Source organism: Scleropages formosus, chromosome 21, assembly GCF_900964775.1.
Source record: "Scleropages formosus chromosome 21, fSclFor1.1, whole genome shotgun sequence".
In the NCBI taxonomy this organism is placed as follows: Eukaryota; Metazoa; Chordata; class Actinopteri; order Osteoglossiformes; family Osteoglossidae; genus Scleropages; species Scleropages formosus.
Window position 1 is genome coordinate 20,708,129 of NC_041826.1, and position 27,664 is coordinate 20,735,792.

Here is a 27,664-nt window from a genome sequence, read left to right on the forward strand (position 1 = left end):
TATCTCTCTCTTTCTCTCACACACACACACACACACACACACACACACACACACACACACACACATATCTTCTGAACCGCTTGTCCCATACGGGGTCGCGGGGAACCAGAGCCTAACCTGGCAACTCGGTGCAATGCCGGAGGGGGAGGGGACACACCCAGGATGGGATGCCAGTCCGTCGCAAGGCACCCCAAGCTGGACTCGAACCCCAGACCAACTGGAGAGCAGGACCTGGTCCAACCCACTGCGCCACCGCACCCCCCTGCACCCTATCAGGTTAAGTTTAATTTATGAAGTCATTTCTTAAAAATTAATTTATGTACACCAGGCCCTTCATGGAGAAAGGTTTCGTGAAGAGGTTACACTGCAGACACTGAATATGTTATGGGGGTCCTGACACTGTTAGCAGCAGCAGCATAGAAGAGGCCAAGAAAAACAAAACAATTTCTTTATATAAATAAGTAGAAGTTTAGCCTAAATTTAACAATGTAAGAAGAAAGTTTGTGCTTACTCTATTCCAATAATAGACTGTTTAAAAAGTCTGACGTGGAATGGTGAGCAAGGTCTTTAGAAACAGTCTCATGTTTGCTGCAAAATGAAGCTACCTGCTTATTTCATTTGTGAAGGAGTCATTGTTTTGTCTGTTTTTGTTGTCCTAATAACATTTGCTGAGTGTAACGCTATTAGCTCAGTGCCTCTAGGTCAGTCTTGAAAAACATGAGGCAGTCTTGGGGCAAAGTGAAAACATGTAGGTCAGCTCTGGCTCTCAATCCCATGACCTACATAGCAGTATTTTATGTGCTTTGAACTTGGTGTTCTTAGTTTAAATTCTCCGAGAAAACATGTTCGTTCCTCATGAGGTCCGAACCTCTTGTTTCAAGATGCAGAAGTTTTATTGGAATAGCCAGGACTTTACATGGCTGCAGTGTGAGTATTGCTGGAGTTCTGCTTGCTTTGTGCTGTTTGAGAGGGCCACTTTCATGTTCAATCCAGAGGAGAATTTTTTTCTATTTTTTTTTTCCTCCCCTCTCCTCTGCCTTTACAGAGAGAATGTTGAGGATACTTTGAGAGAAAGTCTTACAGGGGAAAAAAATCTGAGTGTAATTGCATATTGATAATAGTCGTATAACTAGGTTCTTGCTTTCTGAAGATGTTCATGCTGAATATCTAGAGATGTCCTTTTCAGTTAAATGCTTCCTTCAGTTATGAAATGAGCTCGTTGTGGTATCATTGATACGCGATACGAGGTTGTTTCTTGATAAGTTCTTGTGATCAACTCTAGTTGAGATGAATTAAAAGCTCTTTGTGTTTGTTTCATTCAACAAGGCCCTAGTCCAAATACAGATATGACTGAAACCGCAGCTAATCAGCAAGTGCAAATATCCATGTCTGTGTCTAAGAGGAGGGAATGAGTGGCAGTCCCACGGAGTTTGTGCGCTTTGTGTGAAAGAGTGTTGGTACTTAGAGAAAGGGTAAATATCTTGTTCCGTTTCTATCGACTTGTTTAGAGGTTCGATGATAAGCAGCGCAGGAAGGTTGTCCGACTCTTTGCTATGAATGATGACCTTGGCTCTAAGGGAGTTGAAGATTAGGAGCACCTGTTTCTCACTGCTATGACAACCAGTCTTGTACGTGATGTAAGACCTGATAAGTGGAGAAACCTTTTATTTTGAAATAAAAATGATTGCTCTCCAGTCTAACTAGCATCTTCTCCCTCCATTGTAGCACAGATGACACAAGTCCTGCTGAGCCAAGACAACCATCTTCGCAAGACATGTTATATTCCACAACACTGCGGTTGCGTGTGTTTAGAGAGCACATCATGTTGGGCTTCAGGAGATGCACATTGTTCATGCTTTTTTTTTTTTTTTTTTTAAAGCATCAGCTGATGGGAACAGTTTTGCTCTCTGGGGGCAGTTTAAATTTAAATGACATGTTTTGTGATTCGGTCTAATCATGCTTTCCTGCCATGCTAAGTAATAAGGCTTTAACGTGCATGTGTGGTGCTCGCAGATTGTTGTCCTACTTATTTGGCACACAATGAAGTTAACTGGGAAAAACAGTTAATCACATGCATCTGTCTCGGATCATGTTATATGGTTATTTCTTATGTGAAGGCGACCGTGCTTCAAACCACAGCTCAAGTGTTCCACAGTTGCGCTCTAGTGTATATTAATGTTTCCTAGAAATGGAATATTCCTTCAGTGAAATGATGATATTAACTAATGGTTAACACAGCAAAAAAGATACCCAACTGTGCAAAAATACTGGTAAACATGCTGCGTTGCTTTGTTTTATGCAAGGTAATTGGTTGCTCTATAGGTCAAAGAAATAATACAAAGTGAGAATGTGACCCATGACTATTAAAATATATTATGGTTCTGCTCACTTTGTAATGCCATTTCTGTGTTGCAGATCGATGCAGTTTTATGACAGAATGCGTTGAACCCTGCTGCTAGATAAGTATGATGAATGTCAGTTCTCTTCTTATTGAAAAAGACTTGGGTCCTGCTCCTTGTTGGAAAAAAATAATAAAACAAACCCAGTAAAAGTGAGTGACAGCTGAAAGCGTGTGGGTTTTTTTTTTTTTTTTTTTTGTGTGTGTGTGCGTTATTCCTCCAACTACCCATGACAGGAACACAATTCAGTTGTGTTTTCATCCCCTTTCTGACCATTTTAATTTAGAGGTCTTCTGTACATCTCCCAGAGAAGCACATGCTGATTTTTATTTTTCCTCTTCTGTCACCTGCGCTCTCATGTTCTTTCGCACCTGGGCAAAGAAAAAAAACCAAGTAAGGTCCTTAGCCTCGCTTAGTTAGGTTTCAAGGTTTTTTTGTTTTGGAGAAGTAAGAAAAAAAAGTTTTATCCGTGAAAGAGCTGTGTTTCGTGTGTGTGGTGCTGGGCTTGATGCCAAGCAGTTAGACAGCGAAATGTCATCTGTGCTCTTTCTGCACTGTGGCCATCAATGAAAAGCAGCTCCTTGCCGGCACCCGGGTCCTGAAATGGCCCGTTTCGCCTGGCTCTCCCCCATTTGTCCATGCCCGAGACAATGCCAGCCAAGTCGACCGACTGACCCACCAGGGCATTAACTCAGAACCTTGTAAGCTCTCCGCTTCTAAGGCTGAAGCACACCGTTGCAGTCACTGCTATGGTCCACTTGGCACCCGATTCTTGTTTATGTAATGTGTCCATGACTTTGTACATGAAAAATATGATCTTTTTACAGGATTTTTTTAAAACGTTACAAATACTAATTTTCCAATAACTGCTTACAGTAAGTTACTGTGTGGGGAAAATGTTCTTCAGAGTTGGAATTTTACAGTTTCTAAAATCTCGACATACACTTCCAAGTTATTTATTTATTTAAAACACAAGTCTGTTTATTCCTTGATGGAGGCAAATGTGACCTCGGAGTTCATCGGTTCCCCGTGCTGCAGCCCCGCCCCCCTCCCTCCAGTGATTCTGACTTCCGGATGACCACAGGGCTTTCTCGCTTTGCGAAAACAAGACTTTGCACAGTGGGTCTTTTCAGGGGGGCAAAAAAAAAAACCCATGATTAGATGATAAGTAAGGCATGATCTAGTTAACTTGGCATGGTGCTGCAGTATTCATGTGGAAGACCACTGTTGTTTGTTCTTCTTACTGATGGTTATGTTGATGTTGTCATTTTTTGCTTTTGAGAGTCTGATGTAGTATTTTCCGTCTGCTACCGAGAGCCTTACTTGGCTCACGTGTTCTCCGGGGCAAGCTGGTGCTCTGCAGATGAATGGTTCTTAAGAGGTTGTTGTTGATTTTGGGTGAAGTGGTTTCTTAAAGAACAGGGTTTAAACAGGAGACATCAGTGGATTGTAAGGTGCTGCTCCCTACCACGTCAGCACGGAGTTTCACGCCTAGGATCCCGAGACATCGAGGATCAAACCGACCTTTGAAAAGAACCAGAATTCATCTTGGGGCTCAGTAATCCAAGTAGGTGCAGTGATGGTGTATGGGGTTTACCACGTATTTCCTGGTTCTGCTGCTGTTTTTACGGTGACCTGGCTGTGTTTGCCTCATGGGATGCCTTGAGCTGCAGGATTAAAGAGTGTGTATAGCTGGTGGTGCCGAGTGTCTCGCTGGTGCTCACGCGTCTGGGTGAAATGCCTTGAGGGTCTTGTCTTAAGAGTTGTGCCTGGTTGGCTGTGGTTGTTCTAAGCTGTTTTCTCAGCGAGATGTTTAATGCTCGTTCATTTACCTGCAACTCCAAGTACAGCATGACTTGTAGGACTGGGCAGTAGCTTTGGTACCATGTTAATTTTGCATATCTACGGTTTTTACGAGCATACCTGAGCTTATGGTCATGGATGATGCTGATAACTCATATATTTCTGTGTAAATAATTCAGATTTAATTGTCAGCGGGGGCAGCTGGTAGCGTTGTGGTTAGAGCCATCTTTAGACCCGAAGGTTGCACGTTTGAATCTCACCCCCAGTTGTAATACCCTTGAGAAAGGTACTTGGCCTAAATTGCTCCAGTAAAAATTACCCAGATGTGTAAATGGTTAAATAAGTAGCTTAACATTTTAAGTTGCTTTGGAGAAAAGCATTAGCTAAATGGAATAAATGTAAGATCTCACTCGGTTTATTTTAAATTTGCCACTCCTATGTGCTCTGTACTCCGCTGGTCTAGGGAATAGTACAGGTCTGCTCTGAGCTGGGACTGACCTGGTCCAGTTAATGCTAATTTAGTTAAATTGCTAGTTTCTCAGCTGTCTGGTTTGAGGTTATGGAGCTCTGCCAGTGACTCTGGTCCTGTCTCTTCACAGTGGGAGACTTTGAGAAGATCTGGCGTGAACATTGTGAGGATGAGGAGACCCTCAGCGAGTACGCCCTGGCGATGAAGAACCTGGCTGACCACCACTGGGCGCGGAGCTGCGAAGGCGAAGGGCGCATCGAATGGTGCCGTAGGTGCGCTCAGTCACAACGAAAACAGACACATGCAGGACTCACGGGGGTTTTCTGGGGGTGTGTTACCCAGACTGCCATTGGAAATGTCATTAAAAGAAACTGAGCGACGTAGGTGTCCGATTAAAGCATGAATGCCATATCGGCAAACAGACGTGGGAGCTAAAAAAAAAAAAAAAAAAAAAAAAACATTAAGGCTGCACCCCGCCCTTTTCATCTTGTTCATTAACGTAGTCATTTTTCCCTACCGTACTGCCGAATGGTGATTTCCAAAATTACTTGGCCAGACTTGCTTTCTATTGTATTATATGAATTTTGATGTAGTGTAAATTATACGGGACAGCTAGTAGCATAGTGGTTAGAGCCGCTGCCTTTAGATCCAAAGGTCACATGTTCAAATTTCACCTTTGGCTGTAGTACCCTTGAGCAAGGTACTTACCCTAAAATTGCTCTAGTAAAAATTACCCGGCTGTGTAAATGGGTAAATAATTGTAGTTACCTTATCATTGTAAGTCGCTTTGGCGAAAAGTGTCAGCTAAATTAATTAATATAAATTAAGAACTGGGTAACTGGCAGCATGTAGGTAGTTAGTCAAGATGCAGTGTGAGCTGACAAGTTATCACTGTTTTTTTTTTAATTGTTCAGTTACACTTTAGTTGAAATTTGGGTAAATATGTTATAAAGGAGAAATTGGGCTGGTTCAGCCCTCCAGATTCCAATTTATGTACAGTTATGCTTGAAAGTATGTGAACCCTATAGAGATGGTCGTCATTCTTGTATAAAAAAATATAAAAATAAATATGTGAAATCTAAATGTTAAGCCTGTGAAATGAATAAATGATTTACACACCTGATGCTACTTAACCTACTTGGTTTAATGAATGCAATTTGGGCTTCACTTATTAAGCAGCGTCGTATCTGTTTCTGCTTTCCTTATGCAGCATGACTTTCACAAATTGCTGTGTGCGCGCATATCCCTGCGCTTTTTAATATCTTACTGAGCTTTTGAAATTCTTGTTCTCACAATATAAACTGTGTAAAGGAGGCGAGAATGCCAAAACTAACAAACTTTATCAATCTTGGTTTCAAGATTTGTTTTGTTTTGGCCGGGGTTAGGTTTCGGTCGTGGCGTTAAGCGGAGTCTGCGTGATGTCCCAGCGTGATACACAGGCGCGTTTGTGTGAGTGCGCGTGTGTTTCTCCTTCCGCAGTGTCTGTCAGGAGTACTTCCAAGGTGGAGGGTTGAAGAGGGCCCTGGAGAAAGACGAGAAGAGCGCCAGACACTCGGGGAGCGCAACGGTCGCAGCTCCGCACTGTCAGCAAGACGAGTCCCACAGGTACCTCGCACACAAAAGCTTCTACGGGCCCCAAAAGTGCAGTCGTCTCACATTCATTTCCTGTTGGTTTACACTGAGAAAAATACTGGGCTTCTGCTGTTCATTTCTTTTAAAGATGTTTTTATTAATTTTGTTAACATTTACATTTATTCACTTAGCAGATGCTTTTGTCCAAAGCGACTTAACAATGGATACTATGTAGTGTTACTAGCCCACACACCTTATTCACCAAGGTGACTACATTGCTAGGGACACTACTTATACAAGGGGTTACTCATCCACGCATCAGTGAAACACACACACTCCGTGACACTCGCACACTGTTAAAAAAAAAAAAAAATAAATAAAAACAAAGCTGTGTTTTTCTTCCTGGAGGAAGATAAGCAAATTTTCTTAAAGAAGGAAAATAGTTTGGTGCCATTGTGGTTAGTGCTGCTGCCTTTGGACCCAAAAGTTGCAGGTTCGAGTCCCATCTCCAGTTGTAGTTCCCTTGAGCAAGGTACTTAAGTTGCTCCAGTAAAATTACCCACCTGTATGAATAGCTAAATAATTGTAATTAGCTTGAACTTGTAAGTCGTTTTGGAGAAAAACGTCAGATAAATGTGAAACCGCACAAGCCAAGTATTCATTTACATTTTGACTACGATATGATTTTGCCCTTCATTGGTGGTTTTATGAAGCTGCATTCAGAGAGGTAGAATCTTTTTTCTTTTTTTCCTGAGAGAAAAGTTCATAAAATATTAAAGTCCTGTGAATTTAGATGATCATTAATCATAAGGTAACTTTTGAAGCACTGTAGTTTTCTCTCCCCCCCCCCCCCCCCCTTCTTTTCTTTCTCAAAATTCCCTCTCTAATTTTGCACACATTAACCCAGTGCTGGTCTGACAGTCTTGTTACAGTTGCCTTTATGTAATATTCAGACAGGACTCCTGAAATAGTCTGGGTGGGGTTTTTCTGCAGTGTGTGGGTGGGTCAGAGCTCTGCAGGCGACTGTGCATCTCTGCGCATTGCTGCTCCCGCTACAAAGTGAAGAAGCTTTCCAGACTCTTCATTTCCACACAAACACAGCTTGCCATCCAGTTGTTTAATTCCACACAAATGCTACTCCTTCTCCCAACAGTCATTTTCCACACCAAAACCCCCACAAAAATTCTTTTCCACACAATCCCTGAAATCCCCTATCGATTTTCCTGCTTCCACAAGAACTAACCCCGTCATTTAGAAATTTCAACACGAACGTTAACCCCCACGCGTCTTTCCCAAGGTAATAGAACACTACATCCCATTTCCAGCACAGCTTTACAAATTAATAGACTTTGCCCGGTGGGCTTGGATTTTGTATGACGGCTGTCTGCTGTACCATGTGGCTGTGCTTGCGAATCCCTGGGGAGGAGGGGAGCTATACATTCGGAGTGGAGGGGTGTGTGGGGGGGGCACCACGTCAAGTGCTTGGCTCGATGCTGTGTACCACATGGTATGGCTTGCCCCTGGTGAGCGTGTGTACGTAAACAGCGTTGCCTCTAACAGCATGACACCGATTAACCGTAATCTGTTCACCGATATTATTTCAAAAGGCCAATTAAAAAAAAAAGGTTTGGTTTTAAATCAACTTACTAAGAGGGAGTTCATGTAGGATGGAGCAAAATGTAATAGTTATGATTCATACACATGATTAAGTTTCAATCCTGGGACATGCATACTGTGTTATTCTCACATGCTGTGACAGTGAGCCGTGGAGCTCTGAATGACACTGGCTCCTCTGTCCTCTTGACCCGTCGGTGGTGCTGTGAAGCTCTTCACCTAGTCCCTCTCCGTAAGCTTCTAGCAGTTGTACATTGGACCTGGGAGGGGTCATCCTTGACTTCTGGAATGTTTATTCACCTTGGGGTTGTTGCAGGGGTGGATTGATAATTTATTTATTTGGGTTCATTGCTGCTGTTGAGGTTGGAGCTATGAATGGTGTGGAAATCAGGGTTGATGTTTGGGTTGGCGTTGGTGTTCAGGTTAGGGCTTGCCTTTTGTTCTCGGCTCACGTTGCCTTCTGAGCCCCGCACGTGGGAGGACGTGCCCTTCGAGCCTTTCCTGGACGTGTGGCTGATCTGGACCACGGGCGCCCAACACGTGGGTCATTTTCATAGTGTGGAGCAGTGTGTCGGGCAGATGTGCTACAGCTCATTCGGTACTCATCACTTCGCCTTGAGCTGAGTCATGCGGTATGCCTTTGACATTTTTTACTTGGAATGACTATGATGGGCTGAAAGATAACAAAGCATTTTCTTGTCCTTATCGTGACTGTCAGTTACACAGTTCATTTTGTACCTGTGTTGTGTAATTAGTCTATGAATAACAGTATTCGCATTGATGAGATGTAAAGGACTGACTGACTTGGCAGCCAAGTAACAGGTACTTCTCACAGGATAATGGAGTTTGTATTATAGGTCGGTAGCTTTGATTCAGTGCGTTACTTTTTTGTTTTTGCCATCTGTTTGCAGTCCATCTCGCTGCCTTGGTCATTATTGTTTTTCCATTTTCCTGACATAAACATTAAAGGCGTGAAAGCCAGTGGAGCAAAATGTTTTTGGTTTAGCATTTTACTGCATATGAGGAACCAGTTTATTATTTTTTTAATTCATCAGCTTTCTTCACTGTGTCTAGAAGTGGCACATAAAGGACAATTGACTGAGAGAAGTAGATGGGAAGAAATAGGGGGCAAAACAGCATGGGAGGCAACGCTTGGGAGATGGGTTAGTCCCGAGCGAGTGACTTGGAAATGCCTCGTAGCATGGCCTCCGCACAAAGTCCGCGTCCTCCATCTGTTCTCCTCCCTCTCGCACCCGCAGCTCGTCTGGGGTGCAGACAGCACTCTCTAAAAGGACACGCACAGGTTGCCCTCATCAGTGAAATAGTGTAGCTGTACAGCTGTTGTGTGGATGTTTATTTCAACATCAAAAGCTGGACTGGGGATTGTGTTCCAGGAAGAGATGTGTGTGAGAAGTGCAGTCGCCCGACGAGTGTGTGGCTGATGTTATTGAAATGACTTGTTTATGTGTTCGCGCTCAGTCATCAACAGAATTGCCGGACAACTGCTGTCACTATCCCCCCCCCAACCCCCACAGTACTTACGGTTCCCACCACAGTCGACCTCTTGTTCAATCAAGCCCCTTGACCGAATGTTAACGTCGTCATTTTTTTTTGTCACTTTGATGAGTCCACTTTCACAAAGTGTGCCTAAGTGTTACTAATAGCAGTTCTGCAGGGTCTTTACTGATGAGTTGCATGTTCAGCATTTGACATTTCCATGGCTCCTTTGATGAATTGTTAACTGTCGTTTCCAAGGCTACCAATAAACTCAAATGCCTGGCAGTCATTTTTGGAATGAAATTGTAAAGCCATATGCACCTCTGAAATGAGAGATCGAACTCGTATTATGTTTTTCTGGAGCAAATGCGGTGCTCTAGTTTCTTACAACTGAGATGGTATAAATCATGCCGGAAATATTGGCAGACGGATTTGTTCGTTTTTTTTTTCTCTCTAAGTTCTTGCTTTTAAAAAGAAAAAAAAAGATTAAATAAACTGATAGGGTTTGTCAATATGTCTGACAGAGAAAATCAGCCTGTGCTGTAAGAGGGGCTGCAGACTCCATTCCGTGTCCTTACTTCCTCTGGGATGCAGGTTCCTTTTCTAACATTTCATCTCATCAGTTTAGTCATTATCTCGCTGTTTATCATACTTTTATTATTTAAGAGGTTAGCTTCCATTTTTTATGTGACAAGCTGGTCACGTAGTGGTTAGAGCTGCTGCCTCTAGACCCGAAGGTCACGCGTTCGAATCACACCTCCAGCAGTAGTACTTCATATATAGTGTAAATGTTCATGCACCGTAATTTTATGATCATGCCCAGTTAAGCCTTTACGCAACTGCTACTCCTGTATTGTGTGTAAATGTTTGTGTACCTTTTTAAAAAAAATGGTAGGAAGGTGATCAGGATTCATCTGTTCTGAGTTTTATGCACCTACTCATGCAATGAACATCGATGCATAAAGTGGAAGGAGACAAACTAAGAATCACACGTCTGCAAGTGTCTCTCTTTCTCCTAATGTAATGCACACATTGTATTTCTCTGAGATGTACGTCGCTTTGGAGAAAAGCGTCTGCTAAATTGAATATATGTAGTACCCTTGAGCAAGGTACTTGCCTAAAATTGTTCTCGTAAAATTACCCAGCTGTATAAGTGGGGAAATATTTTTTTATTCAGGAGTAAAGCAAAGTGAAGAAATGTGAGAATTAATGATCCCAGGTAAGATGAGGTCATCATTGCTTGGTCCTTATTCTACACTTACCCTTGATGCCTGTGTTTAGCAATTGGTGGATCTTTTTTCGTATGATCTCTGTACCCCTTTGCTTGATGTTACAAGTTGCAGTTTCTCTCTACAGGTGTTAGTGCCATATGTTTACATATGAGTGTATAATTAGTAGTGTTTGAATTGTGGTTGGCCTTCTGATGTTGTGTGTATCAGGACTGATGTACTTCATCAGAATAGCAAGTCCCTTTTGGTTACGAGTAGCGTTTTCATCCTGTGAAGCTTCGGCAGCTAAGGATGTGCTTAATCATACAGGGTTTTAAAAGCCATTGTAGGAATCCTGTAATAGAGGTTGTCATGGTGACACTCCATCATGTTAGTTTCAGTGTTTTGCAGTGCAGTCTAATTACCTCAAGTGTTTTGAACTGACTCTTAAGATTTGTGCATTTGATTGTAATGTGTTTGACAGCAGATTTAAGTGCTGCTAGATATCTGGAGACTAAAAAAAAATTGTAAGGACACTGTAGGAGACACTATCTTAAGCGAATGGATTTTGTACATAACCGAAACCTTAATCTGATTCGTTAGAAAGGGACACTTATTTGTCTTTAATTTTTGTAAAAAGTGCTGTTTCCAGCTCCACTGGGTATGACTAATGATGATGTTAAATTAAATGGCATTTGGTGATAGTCAGGGATTTGTTCTCATCTGGGGTTTGATGGCCAGGGCATATTCAAAAGTGTGGGCTGTGTGGCTGTCAAGGTGACGAGAGGTGAGAATGGATGGCAGACTCCTGCTGCGCCACGTCAGCCCACTCCAGTCCACACCACCATGTGTTGCAAGGGCCTGGCATCTCACCACTTTCAGAGCGACTAAATCCTCCCAGTGATTTACACCTAGCTGGGCTGACATCCAGATCCTCAGCTAGAAATGGGGCAGGACATGAGAAAGGACATTATACTGTATGATTAGGTACAAATCGGGTTATTTCATATGCGCAGTTCTTACATTCTTATAAAAAGAATTAATATATAAAATATTAACTGACTACTGAATTTTAACCAAATAAAAAAGTTTGACAATTTTTTTTATCCAAAGCAGTTTTAAGTTCTACTTTGTACCCTACAATAATGTACAAATTTTATGTGCATCTCTCTCTGTGTGTCTATAATCTATATATTTATAATTTATATATTATGTATGCATGCAAATGCCTGTCTCACTACACCACCCCATTTGACTTTTGTGTAAATATTCTTATTTATTTACTTGTCTACTTATTTATGTCTTTGTCACTATATGTATGTATGTTGTGCATTAGTCTGTATATGTTGCATATTTTATGCTGCTGCAACCCAGTGGAATTTCAGTGGGTTAAAGTTTTATGCTCTCACACACACACACACACACACACACACACACACACAGAGGCAGTGCTTCTTTATTCCCAGTTCTTTATTGTAGTCGCTTACATCACTGATGCTGACTCAGATGGGATTGTTGGTCCTTTGAAGATCCGTCCAAAGACTCCAAGCTGCACTAAAATGACTCAGACAGGAAAGAAGGAGGCCTATGATTGCACAGTTGGAAGACATCTTTAGGAATCTGTTCTGTTAGATTTTCCATTCAGCCATAATTTGTGATTGATATTGTATCGTCATAAGGCAGAAAAGCCAGAAAATTATACGGTGCCAGCTGAATTCAAATGTGATCTCAATGTTGTGGAGACTTATGTTGGAAAAGTGTGCTTTGTTGTGTATAAAGAGAAATTTTGTTTGAGACAAAATAACTGGTTGATATGGCACAAGGAAGTCAGAGAATGGAGTCATACTTTGCCTAGTTAGTTGGGGTTAGGGGTTATCAGTCTGGATGCTTAAGCTCTTGTCCCAACCCAAGGGCATTGACTGTAGCTTCTGGAACTCTACCTTAGCACTGGACCGTGGAGGTTAATTTTTTAATATGTTACACATATCTGTGAACCACCCGGACAGGTTCTGATTGACACAACCAAGGTGAGTCGCGTGTTGGGTTTCCTGACCTGTGGACACTGGTGGGTTAGTTTTTGGTGTGGATGAGGAGAGCCCCATCCCGCTCTACGCACATACCCCTCAGCCACTCTGAACCTCTGTCTGTCGCCCATGTCCATCCATTGCTGCTGCTGCTGCTTCCTCAACTGCTTACCATATTTTTTTTTTTTTTTTTTTATTTTGTCATTTTGGCCTTTCACAGTTGTTCTGCGTCTGAATAGATATGCTTTTTTAATTTAGTTTTTTCCAGACATGGCAATGACTTGTGATCTGTGTCCCTGTCTTCCAGGATGAACCATCAATCAGGGAAGGTTCGTTTACTGGATGTTGGCAGCTGTTTTAACCCCTTCCTGAAGTTTGATGAATTTGTTACTGTCGGCATTGACATTGTGCCTGCAGTTGAGGTATGGTCCTTTCTTTGACTCTGGTTTATTTTAATGTTTGATCTATGGGACATATTTGAAATTTCACCTGCGATTTTCAAATGAACACATCAAAACTTGGTTCGTATTAGTTTTTTTTTTTTTTTTTAAAACAGTACTTTTGCTGTCAGGTTAACAAAATAATACAAAAAGCACAGATATGCAACAAGTTGCATATTGACCTTGATACACAGTCAAAACTAAGTGTAGGACAGAGTGAGAGGCAACCGAGGAGGGGGAAACAAAACCAAGATTTGTGTTAGTAACTCAGCAAAGCGCCTCTTTTGCATATAAATGCACGTTTCTCAGCAAAACAACGCAGTGGCATTTTTGGAAATCAACATTACCCGTCATGCTGGTGTGTGGCTCTGATTGTGAGTGAAGTATGGGGGTAATATGTCCTGCTGAAACTCTCCAACCAAACATTTTCTGCTTTCATGGCTCAGGGGGCTCTTGGCTTGGAGGTGCTAGCATATGGAAGAGTGCAGCGAGAGGCCAAAGGTTGTGCTGTAGAGGGACCACTAGACTCAGTCGGTCTGCCTTTGCCTGGCATAGATGCTGAATGAGTGGAAGACCTGACCTAAGTACTGGACAAAATTAAGTTTGTCGGGGCCAGAGAAGAGGGGATGGCTCTGGACACGAGCTTGGGTCAGCTGAGCTCAGAATCCACACGGCACTTGATTCGTTCTGCCAGACTTGAAGCGCTAACCTCTTTGCCCACGCAACCTTCATGCGTTTAACTATCTACCGACTTACGAACTTGGCTATATACACGGTTTTAAAGTAAAATACTGGATTTCTTTTGTATTTCAGATTTTAGTTAAGGTCTGGCGTGACATATGAGTTGTCTGTAGTCGTCCCACCATGACCATGCTTCCTTCTGTTGGTTGAGACTGAAAAGAGCTGTGAAGCTCCTTTAGCCCTCAGGCACCAACACAAATGACAAGCAGGCCGATGCACTGACAGGTGTTTGTGCTGGAGAAATGGACTGCTTGGATGGAAGTGATAACGCCATCAATTTCACCCCCTTTTTTTTAGAAATTTGTTTACGTTTTGAGCTATGAAGCGGCCTAATGGTCTGTCTCAGTAACAAATGGCAGGAAGGTCGAGGCTACAAACAGTCCCAGAGAGTGATGAGTGCTCCTCCTTTGGACCTGCACTCTTTCCCAAGCTGACAGGACAGGCAGATTGCGTCTTACGCAGCGCAACAAGCTTTACTTCCAGTTTAACACTCATCACTTCTCTTACATGTGCTGTACTCACTGTCACACCAAAGCAGTCTTGACTGAACTGTACCATGGCAAGATTCTTCATCGTGTGACGGATTGGATGATTTGGTTTTTGGTTATCACACATGATATGTGGAGCACATGGTCGACTGCGTAACTTCCACATGCTCATTGATCCAACTGATTTCATAGAGATACTAAAACATTAAGCATCTGTATACTCCTGTGCCTCTGACTATATGTATGTCTTCTGCATTTTCTGACATTCAGCTCTTTAATCTCTTATTTATATTGTAAATTTTGTAGAAGAAAATTCTCTTTTAATAAAATTCAGGATGCAGGATGGATGGGACTGAGCTTTTTAGGTGATGGTTCCTGCATTTTTTCTTGGAACATGAAGCCATGGATGCGAAATGCCTTTAAAAATAGGTGTCTGTCATAAAAAAAACATTATGGAGCGAATGTAATTTATGTCAGTAATGTGACAAAACATTTTCCAACAACAAAATGTGTTTGTTTGTTCAGTGTGTTTGGAGTGGTCCACATGGATGAAGCAAGGTGTCCCAATAGTGCTTTTTTCTGCTTTCCACATTTTCCTTTAAGCTCTTCCAGCTGATTGAAGCTTTCTTGAAAAGCTCTTTATGCTGCTTGTCCAGATCAATTTGCATTAATTTAGAAAGGACCAAGAGCTGTAATTCACTTCCAAACAGGAATACCTTACTCTTAATTTTGTAATTCAGAACATATGGAGTAGAATTATATTCTCAGCTGTGAATGTTGTATGCCAGACATAATGCAGTCAAAAATACCACTGGTTGTTTCATAAATCAGAATCTGAAATTCATAGGCTAAAACACTGTCTGTGAGAAGGCTTTGTAGTTTGGTTTAGAAGATAGTTTGTAAACCATTTTCTTAGCTGGATGTTGAGGCTATTTTACTTGTAGTAGTAGTTTTTTTTTTTTTTTTTTTTTTTTTTTTTTTTTTTTTTTTTGGATCACCTGCAAAGCACAGGATGCTGGAGTGAGAGTCAATGCAGATGAATATGTGCAGTTCAAGAGATGGGTAGTAGGGCAGCAAACACTGATGAGAACATGTAACATGACACGCAAAATAACGCCTGTTGTGTGTCCTTTTAATCGGGAGTCGAACCTGCCATGGCAACACTGTGTGTCTTTGCATGTGTGTGGCTAGTTATTCTCTCCTGTGACTACACACTGTTCTTTACATCTTTGGTCACACCTGAGCTGTAAAACAGGAAATTAGATTTGATCCAACATGATGCTGATGTGGTAGATTTAAACAAAATCACGCCTTTCCCTACCCGGGGGTTTGGTAACCCCAGACCACCTCCTGCCTAAGCCGGGTCTGAGGATGCGGGGACTTCCTGACAAGTCTTTATCAGAACTAATGAACAGGGATATTATCCTCATTTTAAAAATCAAATAAATAATGCATTTCAGTATACCGAGGTCTGTATAGTTTGTTAGAAAGGAACGTTTTCACCTTGCGTTTGAAATGTTGCGTGCTAAAATTCTCGAAAGTAAACATTTTAAAATTAAATACCTTCCTTTCATTTTAAAATGTTCCTTTCGGATTGAGGGAGAAAGTGGAGGAGGGCAGACTAAGTTTTATAAAGAAAATAGTGTCTGTCTGTTCTTTCTGATGTGTACACAGTGGGAAACAGGGAAGGGTCTAAAGGATAAGAGAACAATTTCTAAAACTTCACCTTCTAAGGTGAGGAATCTTGTCCGATCACAACAGGTATTCATACGCTTCAGTTAAATGCATGATTGGTTTAAAATGTTGAATTATATGCTGTCAGTGTTTTCTTTTCTTGAAAGCTTTTGCTGGGCACGTGAATAACGTGAAGTACTCCTTTTTCGCACTTTTGGATTTCCCCAGAGCGTACACAAGTGCGACTTTCTCAACCTGCAGCTGCAGCCACCCCTGCAGTTGGCACCAGATGATACGAATGCCTTCCTGCTGCAGCTGCGCAGTCCTATCGATGCCCTGCCTGCTGAGCTATTCCACGTGGTCGTCTTCTCGCTCCTGCTCTCCTATTTCCCCTCGCCCTACCAGCGCTGGATCTGCTGCAAGAAGGCCCACGAGTTGCTGGCGCTACACGGCCTGCTGCTGGTCATCACGCCTGACTCATCGCACCAGAACCGGCACGCGCTCATGATGCGCAGCTGGCGCGTGGCCGTGGAGTCGTTGGGCTTTAAGCGCTACAGATACGTCAAGTTCTCCCACATGCACCTCATGGCCTTCCGCAAGGTTTCGCTCAAGACCACCAGTGACCTGGTGAGCCGCAACTACCCTGAGATGCTGTACATCCCACAGGACTTCAACAACGCCGACGAGGAAGACTACTCTGATGTGCCTGTGCCAGTGCGCTCCGGGTTCGAGGACGACCAGCTGGCACGCTGCTTTGCCGAGCTCCCGGATGCGCCCTACGACTCGGACTCTGGGGAGAGCCAAAGCAGTTCCGCACCCTTCCATGAGCTGGATGACCCTGTCCTGCTGCAGAGCTAGGCTGCCCACATTAAATGTGTTCCATATTCTCTTTGTCTATAAAATCAGTGCCGTTTGCACAGAGAGATAAGGATGTTTACACAGATAGGTTTATTTTTTTCCAAATATGATATTGTCTCTCTCTCACACACACACACACACACACACACACACACACACACAGAGGTAAGTGAGAGAGGGGACGCCTTTTGAATGAAAGATTGGTTGTCCAGGATGCCCGTACAGTAGAATATTAGCCTGCTCCTTAATGTTTGCTTCTTGCTTTCATTTACCTTTTATCAGAACTTCTTAAAACACATCATATTACAAACATGATGAATGTGGTTGTGACCCTGAGGGCTTTTGGAGCCTCTTGTCTGAAAGAAGCAACTTAGCAGCCTTTGCTATTGGTGGAAGTGGGGGAGGGGGGGGGCAGTTCTGTCGGGGTGGCCATCAACTTCCTGAAGAAGTTACTCTTGTTGCCTATGGCTCTGTTAAATTTTCTTGACTGATAAGAGTTGTCAGTTCGCTTCTGAACAAAATGGTGTTGGCCGTTTTAAAGACAACGCCTTTTTTAAAATGAGACCTTTTGGCTGCTGGATATTTGATTGGCAGGTTTTGTGTGATTTTAATCTTTTACTTTCTAAAAACATGACTGCAGGTTAATTTGGGGAAAAACAGTTTATCCCTTTCATCCCTCTGATTAAGGTTACTTGGCTGTGGTGGGATGGAAAAAACTTCAGGCAGTCTTGTTTTGCTGTTTTGTTTTCAGGCAACCAGTTTTTAGATACAGTTACTGATGGCTGAAGACAAACAAGTCTTGAGTTTGAATTCAGGTGTGAAATTTGGTCATTGTAAAGTATCTTTCTCGCCTGTTTTTGAAAGGATGTTTTTCAGTCAAGCTTAACATTCTGTAATTGATTATTGAATATTTAGTGATTGTATTCATTCATGCTCAGCTTTCCCTCGATTAGACATTTGAAATCTCAAACTGCACTTTCATGCAGATGCTCCTGTCAGCCAAAAGTTCTTTTGATATGAATGCATTTCTAAAAATTGCATTGTGTCCTGTAGTCAGTGTCTTGTACTTCTTTACAATACTTTTACCTCAGTGAGGTTTTGCACTAATATGCTGTCTGGTCTCAATAATAGCTGATTTTCTTTTGAGTGCATTTTTTTGAAAAAGCTTGTGGTGACCTTAAAGAAGTACAGTACTGCACCTTATAATGTTCTGCATTAGCTTTGTTATTGTTCTTAATAACACTAGCAAAACAAATTAATGTTGCACTTGTTACAATATACCTTTGAAAAGTGTGTACTTGTTTGTGATTGTCGGATTTGTTTTCCTGCTCAGTGGTGCCAAAACTGTAAAGTCCAGATGTTTGCTTTTTTTTTCTGGGTAAAATGTAAGTAGAGGAAATGGCCTGATAACATTTTCAGAAACAGCCTTCTTTTTGGCTGAAGGTTGACATTAGTACGTGGGCCATTATATAAGGTGCCTTTTTAAACCCAGTCTGTGTGTGTGTTTACTCCTTTTTCCTGTTTTCTTGCTCATGTTTGAACAACTGTATGGTTCTACAGGGCCAGCACAAAATGGACATGGATCATATGATTCTCAAGATGAATTAATAGTTTCTTTTCTGGATTGCATTTACTCTGCATTTGGTTATTTGCATTGACCTTTAATAGTAAGGATATTTTACAATGTAATGTGTGAGTGTGTGGTTTTTTTTTTTTTTTTTTTTTCTCCCCCCTCTCTCTCTCCTCTGTGGGCGGTTGGTTCTGAACCGTAGTGGGTTTACTGATGGGAGGTGAAACAAGGTTAATTCACATTTCTTTGCTCTGCGTGTTCCACTGTGCATGACCGACTCCATTCTATGTGTAAACAGACTGTGATTGCCACTGGGCACAGAGGTGCTCCTCGCGTTGTGTTTCTCCTTTTATAAATGACTGTGAATGCACTTTGCTGTGTGGCTTATTGTCTCCTCTCTGCACACATGGCATTGTGGGTACTGCTCATTCCAGCGTACCGCGATGAGGGACACAACACATAGCAGGGCAGGTCACACTGTCACAAATCAGCATGGCTTTTTTTTTTAAAAAAATTTTATTTTGCATCTGCTATGCAGATTTATGGTTCGCATTATAGACTTTTAAACAAAGTATGAACTTTGGGGGTGGGGAGCTAAAGTAAAAGGGACATGACCAACACTTTTTCACCTAACCACGTACAACCATTCCCCGACATGCTTCCGAGTTCTGTTCTGACTGTCTTGGACCTGGACAACATTCTTTAATTCTACTCAGTTTCTGTCATAATTATCTAATTTTTTTATTAACCAACTTTGACATTTTTGTATGATTCTGTAGTTTTTTTTTTTTTCACCTTTTAAGATTCTTTTGTTAAAATTTCATTTTTATTTTCTATGTTATAAAAGTTCTCAATCTAATTTTTTAATGAATTAAGGTTTTAAATCACTGGTTGATTAAAGAAAAAATCTTTTTCATTTCTACCTCATCTTAGTCTTTTTATGACTTCACCACATTACAGTAGTATATCATTCCTTACTGTATCATTTTTTTTTAAAAATACAATTTTTTAGTTTCATAATCTTAAAGCATTTTGTGGAAATGTAAAAGCGTATTGTATGCACGCAGCCGTTAGCACTGCCGGACGTACGACCAAGCGTAATTTTTATATTTACATATATTTTTTTCTTTATTTTTTTCATTTATATGGTATTTTTTGGCCATATTTACGGTCGGTCGTAAGTAGGGGAGAGGCTGATAGATGAACAGAAACATTTTATATTCCTCGTAATACTATATTAACTACAATATAACTGCCAGTTTCTGACGTATTTACGCGGACAAGCGTAGGTAAAGTAAATATAGCTAAAATACGGCTCATATCCTGTCACACACTTTTAAAGAAACTTTCAGTTTCTTAAATATTGAAACAAAGGTAAAGTTTCTAGCACTTTTGAGCTTGTAGTCCGTCGTTATTAAAGCTATAAATCGAGGTGGTGGCTGTACAAATATTTTATATATATATAATAAATATATATTGACCGACAAACAGTGATCGTCAGTCGCTGCGGTGTCGTAAAAAGAAAGAAGAAGTGACTGAGTGACGCCCGTCCCGCCGCACGGTTTGTCCCGCGCTGCCCACCGTAGTCGGCGCTCGGCAGTCATGGCGATTTGGAACCTCAAAGTTTTCCAACTGAAAAGTGCGGAATTCCTCCTCAAACTTTAGTACGTGTCGTGAGAGGTAACATTGTAGCACTTGTCGAACAATAAGTCGGTTGAATTTTTAAGTGCGCTGCGCGTGACAAAACACACGCTGGCAAAACCGCCTCAGGTTTCGGAAAGAAAAAAAAAAAATTTGCGGATCGATCGGCGACAGACATGACATGTTAGGCACCGATGATGTGGCTTCAGCAGTAAAGTGCTTTGTATAAGTCCAGTGTGCACTGTAAGTAATTTTTTTTACGTGGCTAAAACTACAGCTCGACTTTGGGCGGCGCCTGTGAGATTTTCAGGCTGTGTGTGAAATGAGGAAGAGAGAGAGAGAGAGAGAGAGAGAGAGCGGAGAGGAGCGGAGCGGAGCCGCTCGCCGTTCGTTCGGTTCCACTCACCCGTCTGCTCTGGTCTTCCTTTTTATCTTTATCTTATTTATTTCTTCATTTATTTTAGTTAACTGATTGGTTTGTTTATAATACCGCTGCTAAACGGCTTTTCGAGCAGTGGCAGTCACGTTGTTGTGTCCTCACCGAGAGTGGAAAGAAGAGCTTCCATCTCTGTCCAGCCCAAATATCTCTGTCTTCATCCTCTGTACTTCTGACTCTGCCCGCCTTTGTCCTTTTCTTTTCTATCTTTGTCCACCACTTTCTGCTTCATTCCAGCCCCATCCTCAACTATGTATATCTGTCCATTGCTGCGTGTCCACCTTTGTCCATCTGTTGTCTACCTTTATCCACCACTTTCCATGTCTGTCCAGCCCCATCTACTGCTATATATCTCTGTCTGGATCCTCTGTCCACCACTGTCTACATGCAGTCTGACTCTCTCCACTTTTTGTCCACCACTTTCCACCTTTGTCCAGCCCCATTTACAATTATATATCTCTGTTCTCATCCTCTGTCCCCCAGTTTCTACATACATCTAATTCTGTCCATCTCATCTGCCTTTGTCCACCTCTGTCCAGCCCTGTTTACAATTAATGTATATCTGTCTGCATCCAAGGTGAACCACTTTCTACCTCGGTTTGTGTCCACCTTTGTCTATCTCTTGTCTACTGCTGTCCACCTTCGTTCGCCCCCCTATCTGCAACTATATATCTCGGTGCATCTTCCATCCACCTCTGTCCACTACTCTCTCTCTCTCTCTCTCTGTCTACTTATTGTCTTACATCCTATACCTGTCTGCGTCCTCCGTCCACCCCTATTTAGCTTTGTCCGCAGCCGTCTGCTTCTGCTTCCGTCCACTGCTTAGCACTGTGGAGGTCAGTGGCTTTATTTGAATTACGTCTTGCTCTCTGGACCATCGTGCTTTTGCCAGTGGTCAGCAGTTGCGCCACATTTCTTGCAATCATGTCCAGGCAGTTTAGACCGGACCCTTTCAAGCGCTGGATTAAATAAAAGTAAAATGGTAATGAAATGAGTAGTCTTTAAAAGACTCTACACTGGGTTTTGACCTTTTCCACTGTTCGTGTCATCTCTGCAGTTGCTGAAGGTCGTTGAAGAATGCCTCTGTGAGCGGAGCGTGTGCGCGGCTGCCCTCCGCTCCCTGTGGACATTTCCCGGATGTACCAAGCTGCTGCTGCTCCTCCACGTTCATGTGCAGGTCTTTGCGCTACATTGTGAGCCACTCTCTCCATGCAGCGATGACGCGACTGCAGGAGCTGAACCGCGAGGTCGGCGCGCGTTCCTCGCTGCGCTGCCTCGGCTTCCTGTCCAACCTCATCCTCCTCGTGGCCATCTGCCTAGGCCTTTACGTGCGGTGGGAGAAGACAGCTGAAGCCGTGATCCTCGTCGTTTTCATCTTGGGCCTTTTGGTCTTGGGGATCGCCAGCATCCTGTGCTACTATTTCACCATGGAAACAGCCAGCGCGAGCCTGCTCCACCTGTGGTTCGGCTTCTTGTTGGGCCTTCTCTGCTTTCTCAGTAGCCCCTCCCTGGCGAGCGATGTGAAGGAGCAGGCCACCGGTTACCTGCTCTTGGCCAGCGTGCTGCTCCGGGGCCTGTGGGCCCTGGCGGTGCGGATCTGTGGCTGCGTGAAGTTCCGACCGGCCCTGCTGACCTCTGCCGAGTTCCTGGAGCTCGTGGGCTTCTCGGTGGCCAGCACCACGCTGCTGTTGCGTCAGTCCCTCAGCATCATTCTCCTGGCGGTGGCCTTGGCCGCGCTCATCGCCAACTTGCGGATGAAGTCCTTCTTTGCCATCCCGAACCTCGCCTGCTTCGTTGGCATCGCCTGCTTGCTCTTCGGCTCGCTGGATGTCTCCTCAAACGCGCTTGGTCTGGCCTGCTATTTGGGCCGACTGATCTGCGAGCCCCTGCTGGACATGTACTTCAGCGGACTGTCGGTCACCGAACGCTGGCTGCCTTTCTTGATGCGCGGCCGCTTGTGGCGCAGGCTCTCGCTCCTGCCGCTCACCCTCGTGGAGTTTGCCTTCCTGGTCCTCTCTGCCTTCAAGCTGGGCCAGCTGGAGCAGTGGTACCTGGTGATTCCTGCCTGGATTGCCTCGAGCGTTTTCTGGCTGGTCTGCCATGTGGTCTTTGTGGTCACGCTGTGGGGTTTCCACACCAAGCTGAACGACTGCCAGCGCGTATTCAGCACTCAGCGCTGCGAAAGCCGGAGCCTGGACAGAGTGATGGCGTCCCGGGGCATGCGTCACTTCTGTCTCATCTCCACACGTCTGCTCTTCTTCAGCCTGTTGTCCACGGCTATCCTGGGGGCCGTATCGTGGCAGGTGAGGCCAAAGAACTTGTTCTCTGTGTGCTTAGCTAATGGAAATGATAATGGCTCTTCATCCCCTGTGTAACTGGGCACTGCCAGTTCTTCTAAGGCAACCAATCCTCCACTCCTGTGTGGCAGAGCTGCTCCTGCTGAGCCCCCCTGCTAGTAGCTTGGCCCGCAGAAAAGGTTCTCTAGCTGCTCAAAGCGGTTCAGTCAAGACAACTATGTGCTTCTGGTTACAGCATTGTCTTCCTGCAGATCTGGAGCGTAAACCTGGTGGTACATCCCTCCAGGACTGGATGTAGCCTGGGCTGACCTACCAGACTGTGTCTGGTGTGGGGCCCAGGGTTGAAATAAGGATGAACTTTTAAAAGAAAAATAAATCAGAAATAAATAAAAGTGGGCTTTGACTGAGGAAAAAACAGTTTGCAGGCAAGGTTGTGGCTGAGTGGAGATGAGGAAGGACAGAAAATTGATAGTGGGACAGATGGGAGGGGACGTTTTTGGTGGCCCAGGTAGAGAGGTGAAAGGGTTGCTGGGAAACAGCTGGTGTCGGGCAACGAGAACTTCCTTGTCTGGGAGACAGTTATAAGATAAATGCAACAAGAGCTGGCAGGCTGTCTTTCTGGTTGGGTCACATCACGTGCCGTTGCTTCCGTGCCAAGCTGTTAAATCAGAAGTATGGAGACTGGCTGCAAAAACAGGACAGACAAGAAGATGGGAGTTGAGGCACGCAGTGTGTCAGGCTCTCCAGCGGTCTGCCTGCTGCAGGACTTCTCTGAAAGACACCACATCAAGTGTGGTGAGGCTGCAGGGTGATGTGCTCTGCCAGCTTTGTGGTTTAAAGTGTTTTGCAAATACAGGAGCGTTAACCGCTACAGACAGGTCAAGGACCAGGACCAGGATGGGGCATTGAAGCTGTGCAGTTTGTGAAGTGTTTTTCCTGCACAAGTTTAAATAGGTTAATTGAAATGTAGAAATGTCCTTTTGTTAAAGCCAAATAAGCATCACCTGTATATATGGAGAAAAGTTAAATCTGGGTAGAACAACAGTTTTCTTTTGTTTGAAACCCTCTTGCCTGTAGCACTATGTCACTGTGATTTAATACTTGTGCTGTAATATTTTTAAGTTAAATTAATTATTTTAATTTTTTTTGTTTTTTTTAGTTTGGTAAACAAAATATAAAATCTTTTTTTTTGACCAATTATAATTGCAGCTCTTACAAACTGTATATTGACAGATGCTTTACCATGTGAACCCATTAAATAGACTGTGTTCCCCTGCAGTCCAACCACGGTACCTTCATGAGTGTCTTTCTCATCGTCTTGGCCTTGGAGTCCCTGACCTACAGCCTCTTCCACGAGATGGGGAACTGCCTCGGGGGCACGTGTGTGGGCTACGCCTTGGTCATTCCCACCAGCTCCTGCAGGTACGGCCCTGTCCACTGCCCCCTTTGGTGTGCTGTTGCTCAGCCCCCAGGATTTCTTACACTTCTCTCCTAAAGGATCTGAATGGCCCGCCGTATGTGTTAACTCTATTTTATGCTGTAGGTTCTGGTCAGCATCACAGAAACTAGCTTTTGAATTACTGGCTCTGCTGTTTTGACTTTTAAAGTGACAGGTCAAAAAAATGGCTGTATACAAGTTCATTTATGTCTCTGGAAAGATGCTACAGCTGGATATGCACTAGATTTCTGTGATGTCCAGGTGTTCTGTTGGATTACTGTTGGGAGATGTTGCCTCTTTGTTGTACTGGATAGCAGAAGCCTCTTGTCTTTGCATGGCATTAGCAGCAGCTCCTGAGTAGTGGCACCTCATTGACTTCTGTTCTAGTGCATGATGGGGTTCATCAAGACACACCATGGCACTCGGTGCCTTCATTTCGTGGTGTCATTGATTAGAGAACCCAGAAGAGCACCCAGGTTTGCAGAAAGGCAGGCAGTTGCCATCTTTTAAAATTGACAGGTGACAGAAGGTCATCACACTGAATTAGTGCTGCCTAATGTTTTGGGATAGGTTTCGGCACTGCCAGTAGGAGTAAAAGAGTACCTTCATCGGTTAATCTTTTTGGATTTTGTTCACTAGAAGACCGTTATTGAGATGTCCGCTGCTACTTGTGCAGCGACAGCATGAAGCGCTATGGGTTCAGCCCTGGATTGAATGCGAGTCATTTCAGAGTGGTGCAAATTTGAACCAAAAAGCTGTTCTCAGGGTTCATCTGGACTTAAGGACATGTTAGGGGCTGTACTGCCTCACTGAACAGCTTTCTATGGCTCCAAAGCCATGCAATGTCTTGAAAAGAGATGACCTGTTGTCTCATTCTCTTTCCTTCGCCTTCCGCACAGCATTGATGGCCAGCCTACCCTGCTGCCTCCAGACCTAGTGCAGGAGTTGAACCTACGCACCACAGGCATGCTGAACAACATTCAGCGCTTCTTCTCTCATCACATGATTGAGACATACGGCTGCGACTACTCTGCAGGCGGCGTATCTGTGGAGACTCTGCAGGCCAAGCTGCGTGGCTTACTGGAGCAGCGCACAGCTGATGGCCCCCGCCACGACACTTACATCATCTACTACAGTGGACACACCCTGCGGTCTGGAGACTGGGCCCTGACAGGTGGGGAGAGTATGCTGCTGCATTCCATTCCATTCCATTCCATTGTACCTTTCACTGGAAGATCTCGCAGGTAGAGCTTTTTTTGGAATTCAGTTTTGCACCGTAAATATTTGAGCATGTCACTCCTTTCAGTGGCGTTCCCAGAATATAAACCAAAATTTGTTTACCAAAGTAAAGCCATTTGTCTTCTCTTGTGTTGTTGTCGGGTGAGTTCCATTTATTTTATTTATTCCCCACGTAAGAAACAGTTGGCATTTGTGACAATCAGAGATGTACACACAATTAGCTTGAAATATGATTAAAAGTTACTGTTGGGAAGAAAGCCCAGTAAGTAGGTGAGGAAAGGAACTCAAACTCCTAAGGCTGTTGCAGAGCCAAAGGAAAACTCTGGCGGCTTAAGTCCACCTCTTTTTAACTTTGGATGTTTGTCACTGTCTTGTGGCTCAGTGGAGGACACAGTTTGTGCTGCTTTTATCTCAGCCTTGTTTATCTGAACAATCAAGGTGTTGATCACATAGATGCACCAAAATATGTTGTTCCGCTACACCTGCTTTTAATTTGAAGGACCACAAGTCTGTCTCCCACTATGACCATTTGTGATTTCTGGCCTGCCGACATAGGTTTATAAACTGCAGTGTGGAATCTGTGCCAGACAGCTTTTCCAGCCTTATTCCAAGGAGGTAGAACCCATCGGTTTGCTGAGCTTTACCCCTGGCAGAAACAACAGTGTGATATTAGTTAAGGCATACTTGGGTCTAGGACACCTGTGTACTGGCTAAGGATGTGGGCTGTATAGCAGAAGGATGTTAATTGCACTTGCTGAAGAGGCGCTTGGGCCAAGTATAAAAATGAGGTGCAGCGAAAAGTGAGACTTTTGTGATGACCCACTGTCTCGTTCCACCAGGGGGCGATACTCTACGTCTGGAGCAGCTCCTGGAATGGTGGAAGGAGAAAAACGCGGGCTTCTGCTCACGGCTCATCGTGGTGCTGGACAGTGAGAACGCGGAGCCGTGGGTAAGAGAAGTGCGGAAGGTGGAGGAGCTTCACGTGGCGGTGCAGGGCGCTGAGCTCGTTCACTTTAGAGATGTCGAGGGCTCCTCTGCCCCACAGCTTGGGGATTTCACAGCTGAGTGGGTTGAGTACAACTGCAACCCCAACAGCGACATCCGCTGGTCAGAGAGAGGCCGCGGCGTGGCGGCCATCTATGGTGTGTCGAAGTGCTGGAGCGACTACACTCTGCATCTGCCCACAGGCAGCGATGTCGCCAAGCACTGGAAGGCCCACTTCCCACAGGCCACCTACCCACTGGTGCACCTGGCCAACTGGTGCGGGGGACTCAACCTGCTGTGGCTGTGTGGCTCCTGCCTGCGCTGCTTCCGTCGACTCAAACTGTCCTGGTTCCCCCCAGCTGTACTGGACACGGGTCAAGGTTTTAAGCTGGTCAGGTCATAAAAAGGCAGCAAGAGGCTCCCGCCCCTTTTACAGCACCTGTTAAATGTTCTCCCTTGTTTTTAACATGTTAGACACCTTCTGCAATACCGGGACATCTTGCAGAGATGGTCAGTTCTCTGTTTTGACACATGAAGAAATGGCCTTGTTGGCAGCCATTGCTACAGAAGAGCATGGTTCTGGCTGCCATGTGCATCACACAGTGGACCCGGTTCTCTGCTTTCAGCCTTTCCAGGAGCTCCGTCAGCCTTTTGGTACTGATGAACAGCAGGTGACACCTGTGGGCCGCTCGGCACGCTCCATAAGTTTTTTTTTTTTTTTTTTTTTTTTTTTTTAATTTGTCGTTGTTACTGAATACCCTTTTATAAAAACACGATTTAGTTTGTAGACATCTATTTGCGAATGAAATGTGAGCAAGTTACCAGTTGGTGACCATTCAAAATGAGTCTGATAGAATGTTTTTTTTCTACACACATTTGAAACAGTCATAGTTTATTGTAATTTTTCAGTTTTTTTTTTCCTTGTAAGAGCTTTTGGAAGAAAGGTGGATAAAGGATACTTCTCTTTCCTTTTTATACTCTTTCTTCGGAAGTAAAAAGGGTGACAATAGCTACATAATTTTTTTTTTTTCCTTTTTTTCCCCCTCCCCTCTTTCCTGTATGGCAGCATAAGCAGTGATGCTGCCCTTTGGCTTCTCTGTGTGGCCTCCTGACCCGCAGTGCCAGTGTCCAAATGCCAGCCACCACCTAGAGTCTGGTTTTTTTTGGGCATTGTAACCTAAGGGAAATACTGTGGCAGATTTGAGTTTTCCAGCTCATTAAATAAATGAAAGCACAAAGCACTCAAATCTAGGTGTGGATATTTCGAAATGG

The 27,664-nt window shown here is 43.7% G+C and overlaps 2 protein-coding genes across 5 annotated transcripts in view; both read left to right on the forward strand.

Moving 5' to 3' along the window:
- samtor (S-adenosylmethionine sensor upstream of mTORC1) overlaps positions 1-19,098 on the forward strand; it is a 36,950-nt gene extending 17,852 nt beyond the window's left edge. The window contains exons 3-6 of one of the 2 annotated variants that reach the window (XM_018730040.2): positions 4,802-4,943; positions 6,151-6,276; positions 12,894-13,008; positions 16,158-19,098. In XM_018730040.2, the coding sequence (XP_018585556.1) occupies positions 4,802-4,943; positions 6,151-6,276; positions 12,894-13,008; positions 16,158-16,787 (1,013 nt within the window). In that variant the 3' untranslated portion in view covers positions 16,788-19,098. The remainder of the gene's footprint in view (positions 1-4,801; positions 4,944-6,150; positions 6,277-12,893; positions 13,009-16,157) is intronic. The other variant, XM_018730039.2, reaches the window with a different exon arrangement.
- Positions 19,099-19,909: 811 nt separating this feature from the next.
- On the forward strand, positions 19,910-27,085 carry tmem168b (transmembrane protein 168b). 3 transcript variants are annotated; one of them, XM_018729905.2, is made up of 5 exons: positions 19,910-20,037; positions 21,492-22,737; positions 24,011-24,153; positions 25,069-25,343; positions 26,248-27,085. In XM_018729905.2, exons 2-5 carry the CDS (start codon positions 21,604-21,606, stop codon positions 26,793-26,795), a joined length of 2,100 nt encoding a protein of 699 aa, XP_018585421.1. In that variant the 5' UTR covers positions 19,910-20,037; positions 21,492-21,603; the 3' UTR covers positions 26,796-27,085. The 3 variants fall into 3 exon arrangements, with proteins under 3 accessions (XP_018585421.1, XP_018585419.1, XP_018585420.1); XM_018729903.2 differs by having other exon boundaries at positions 19,910-20,021; XM_018729904.2 differs by lacking the exon at positions 19,910-20,037 and adding an exon at positions 20,058-20,241.
- The last annotated feature ends 579 nt before the right edge of the window (positions 27,086-27,664 follow it).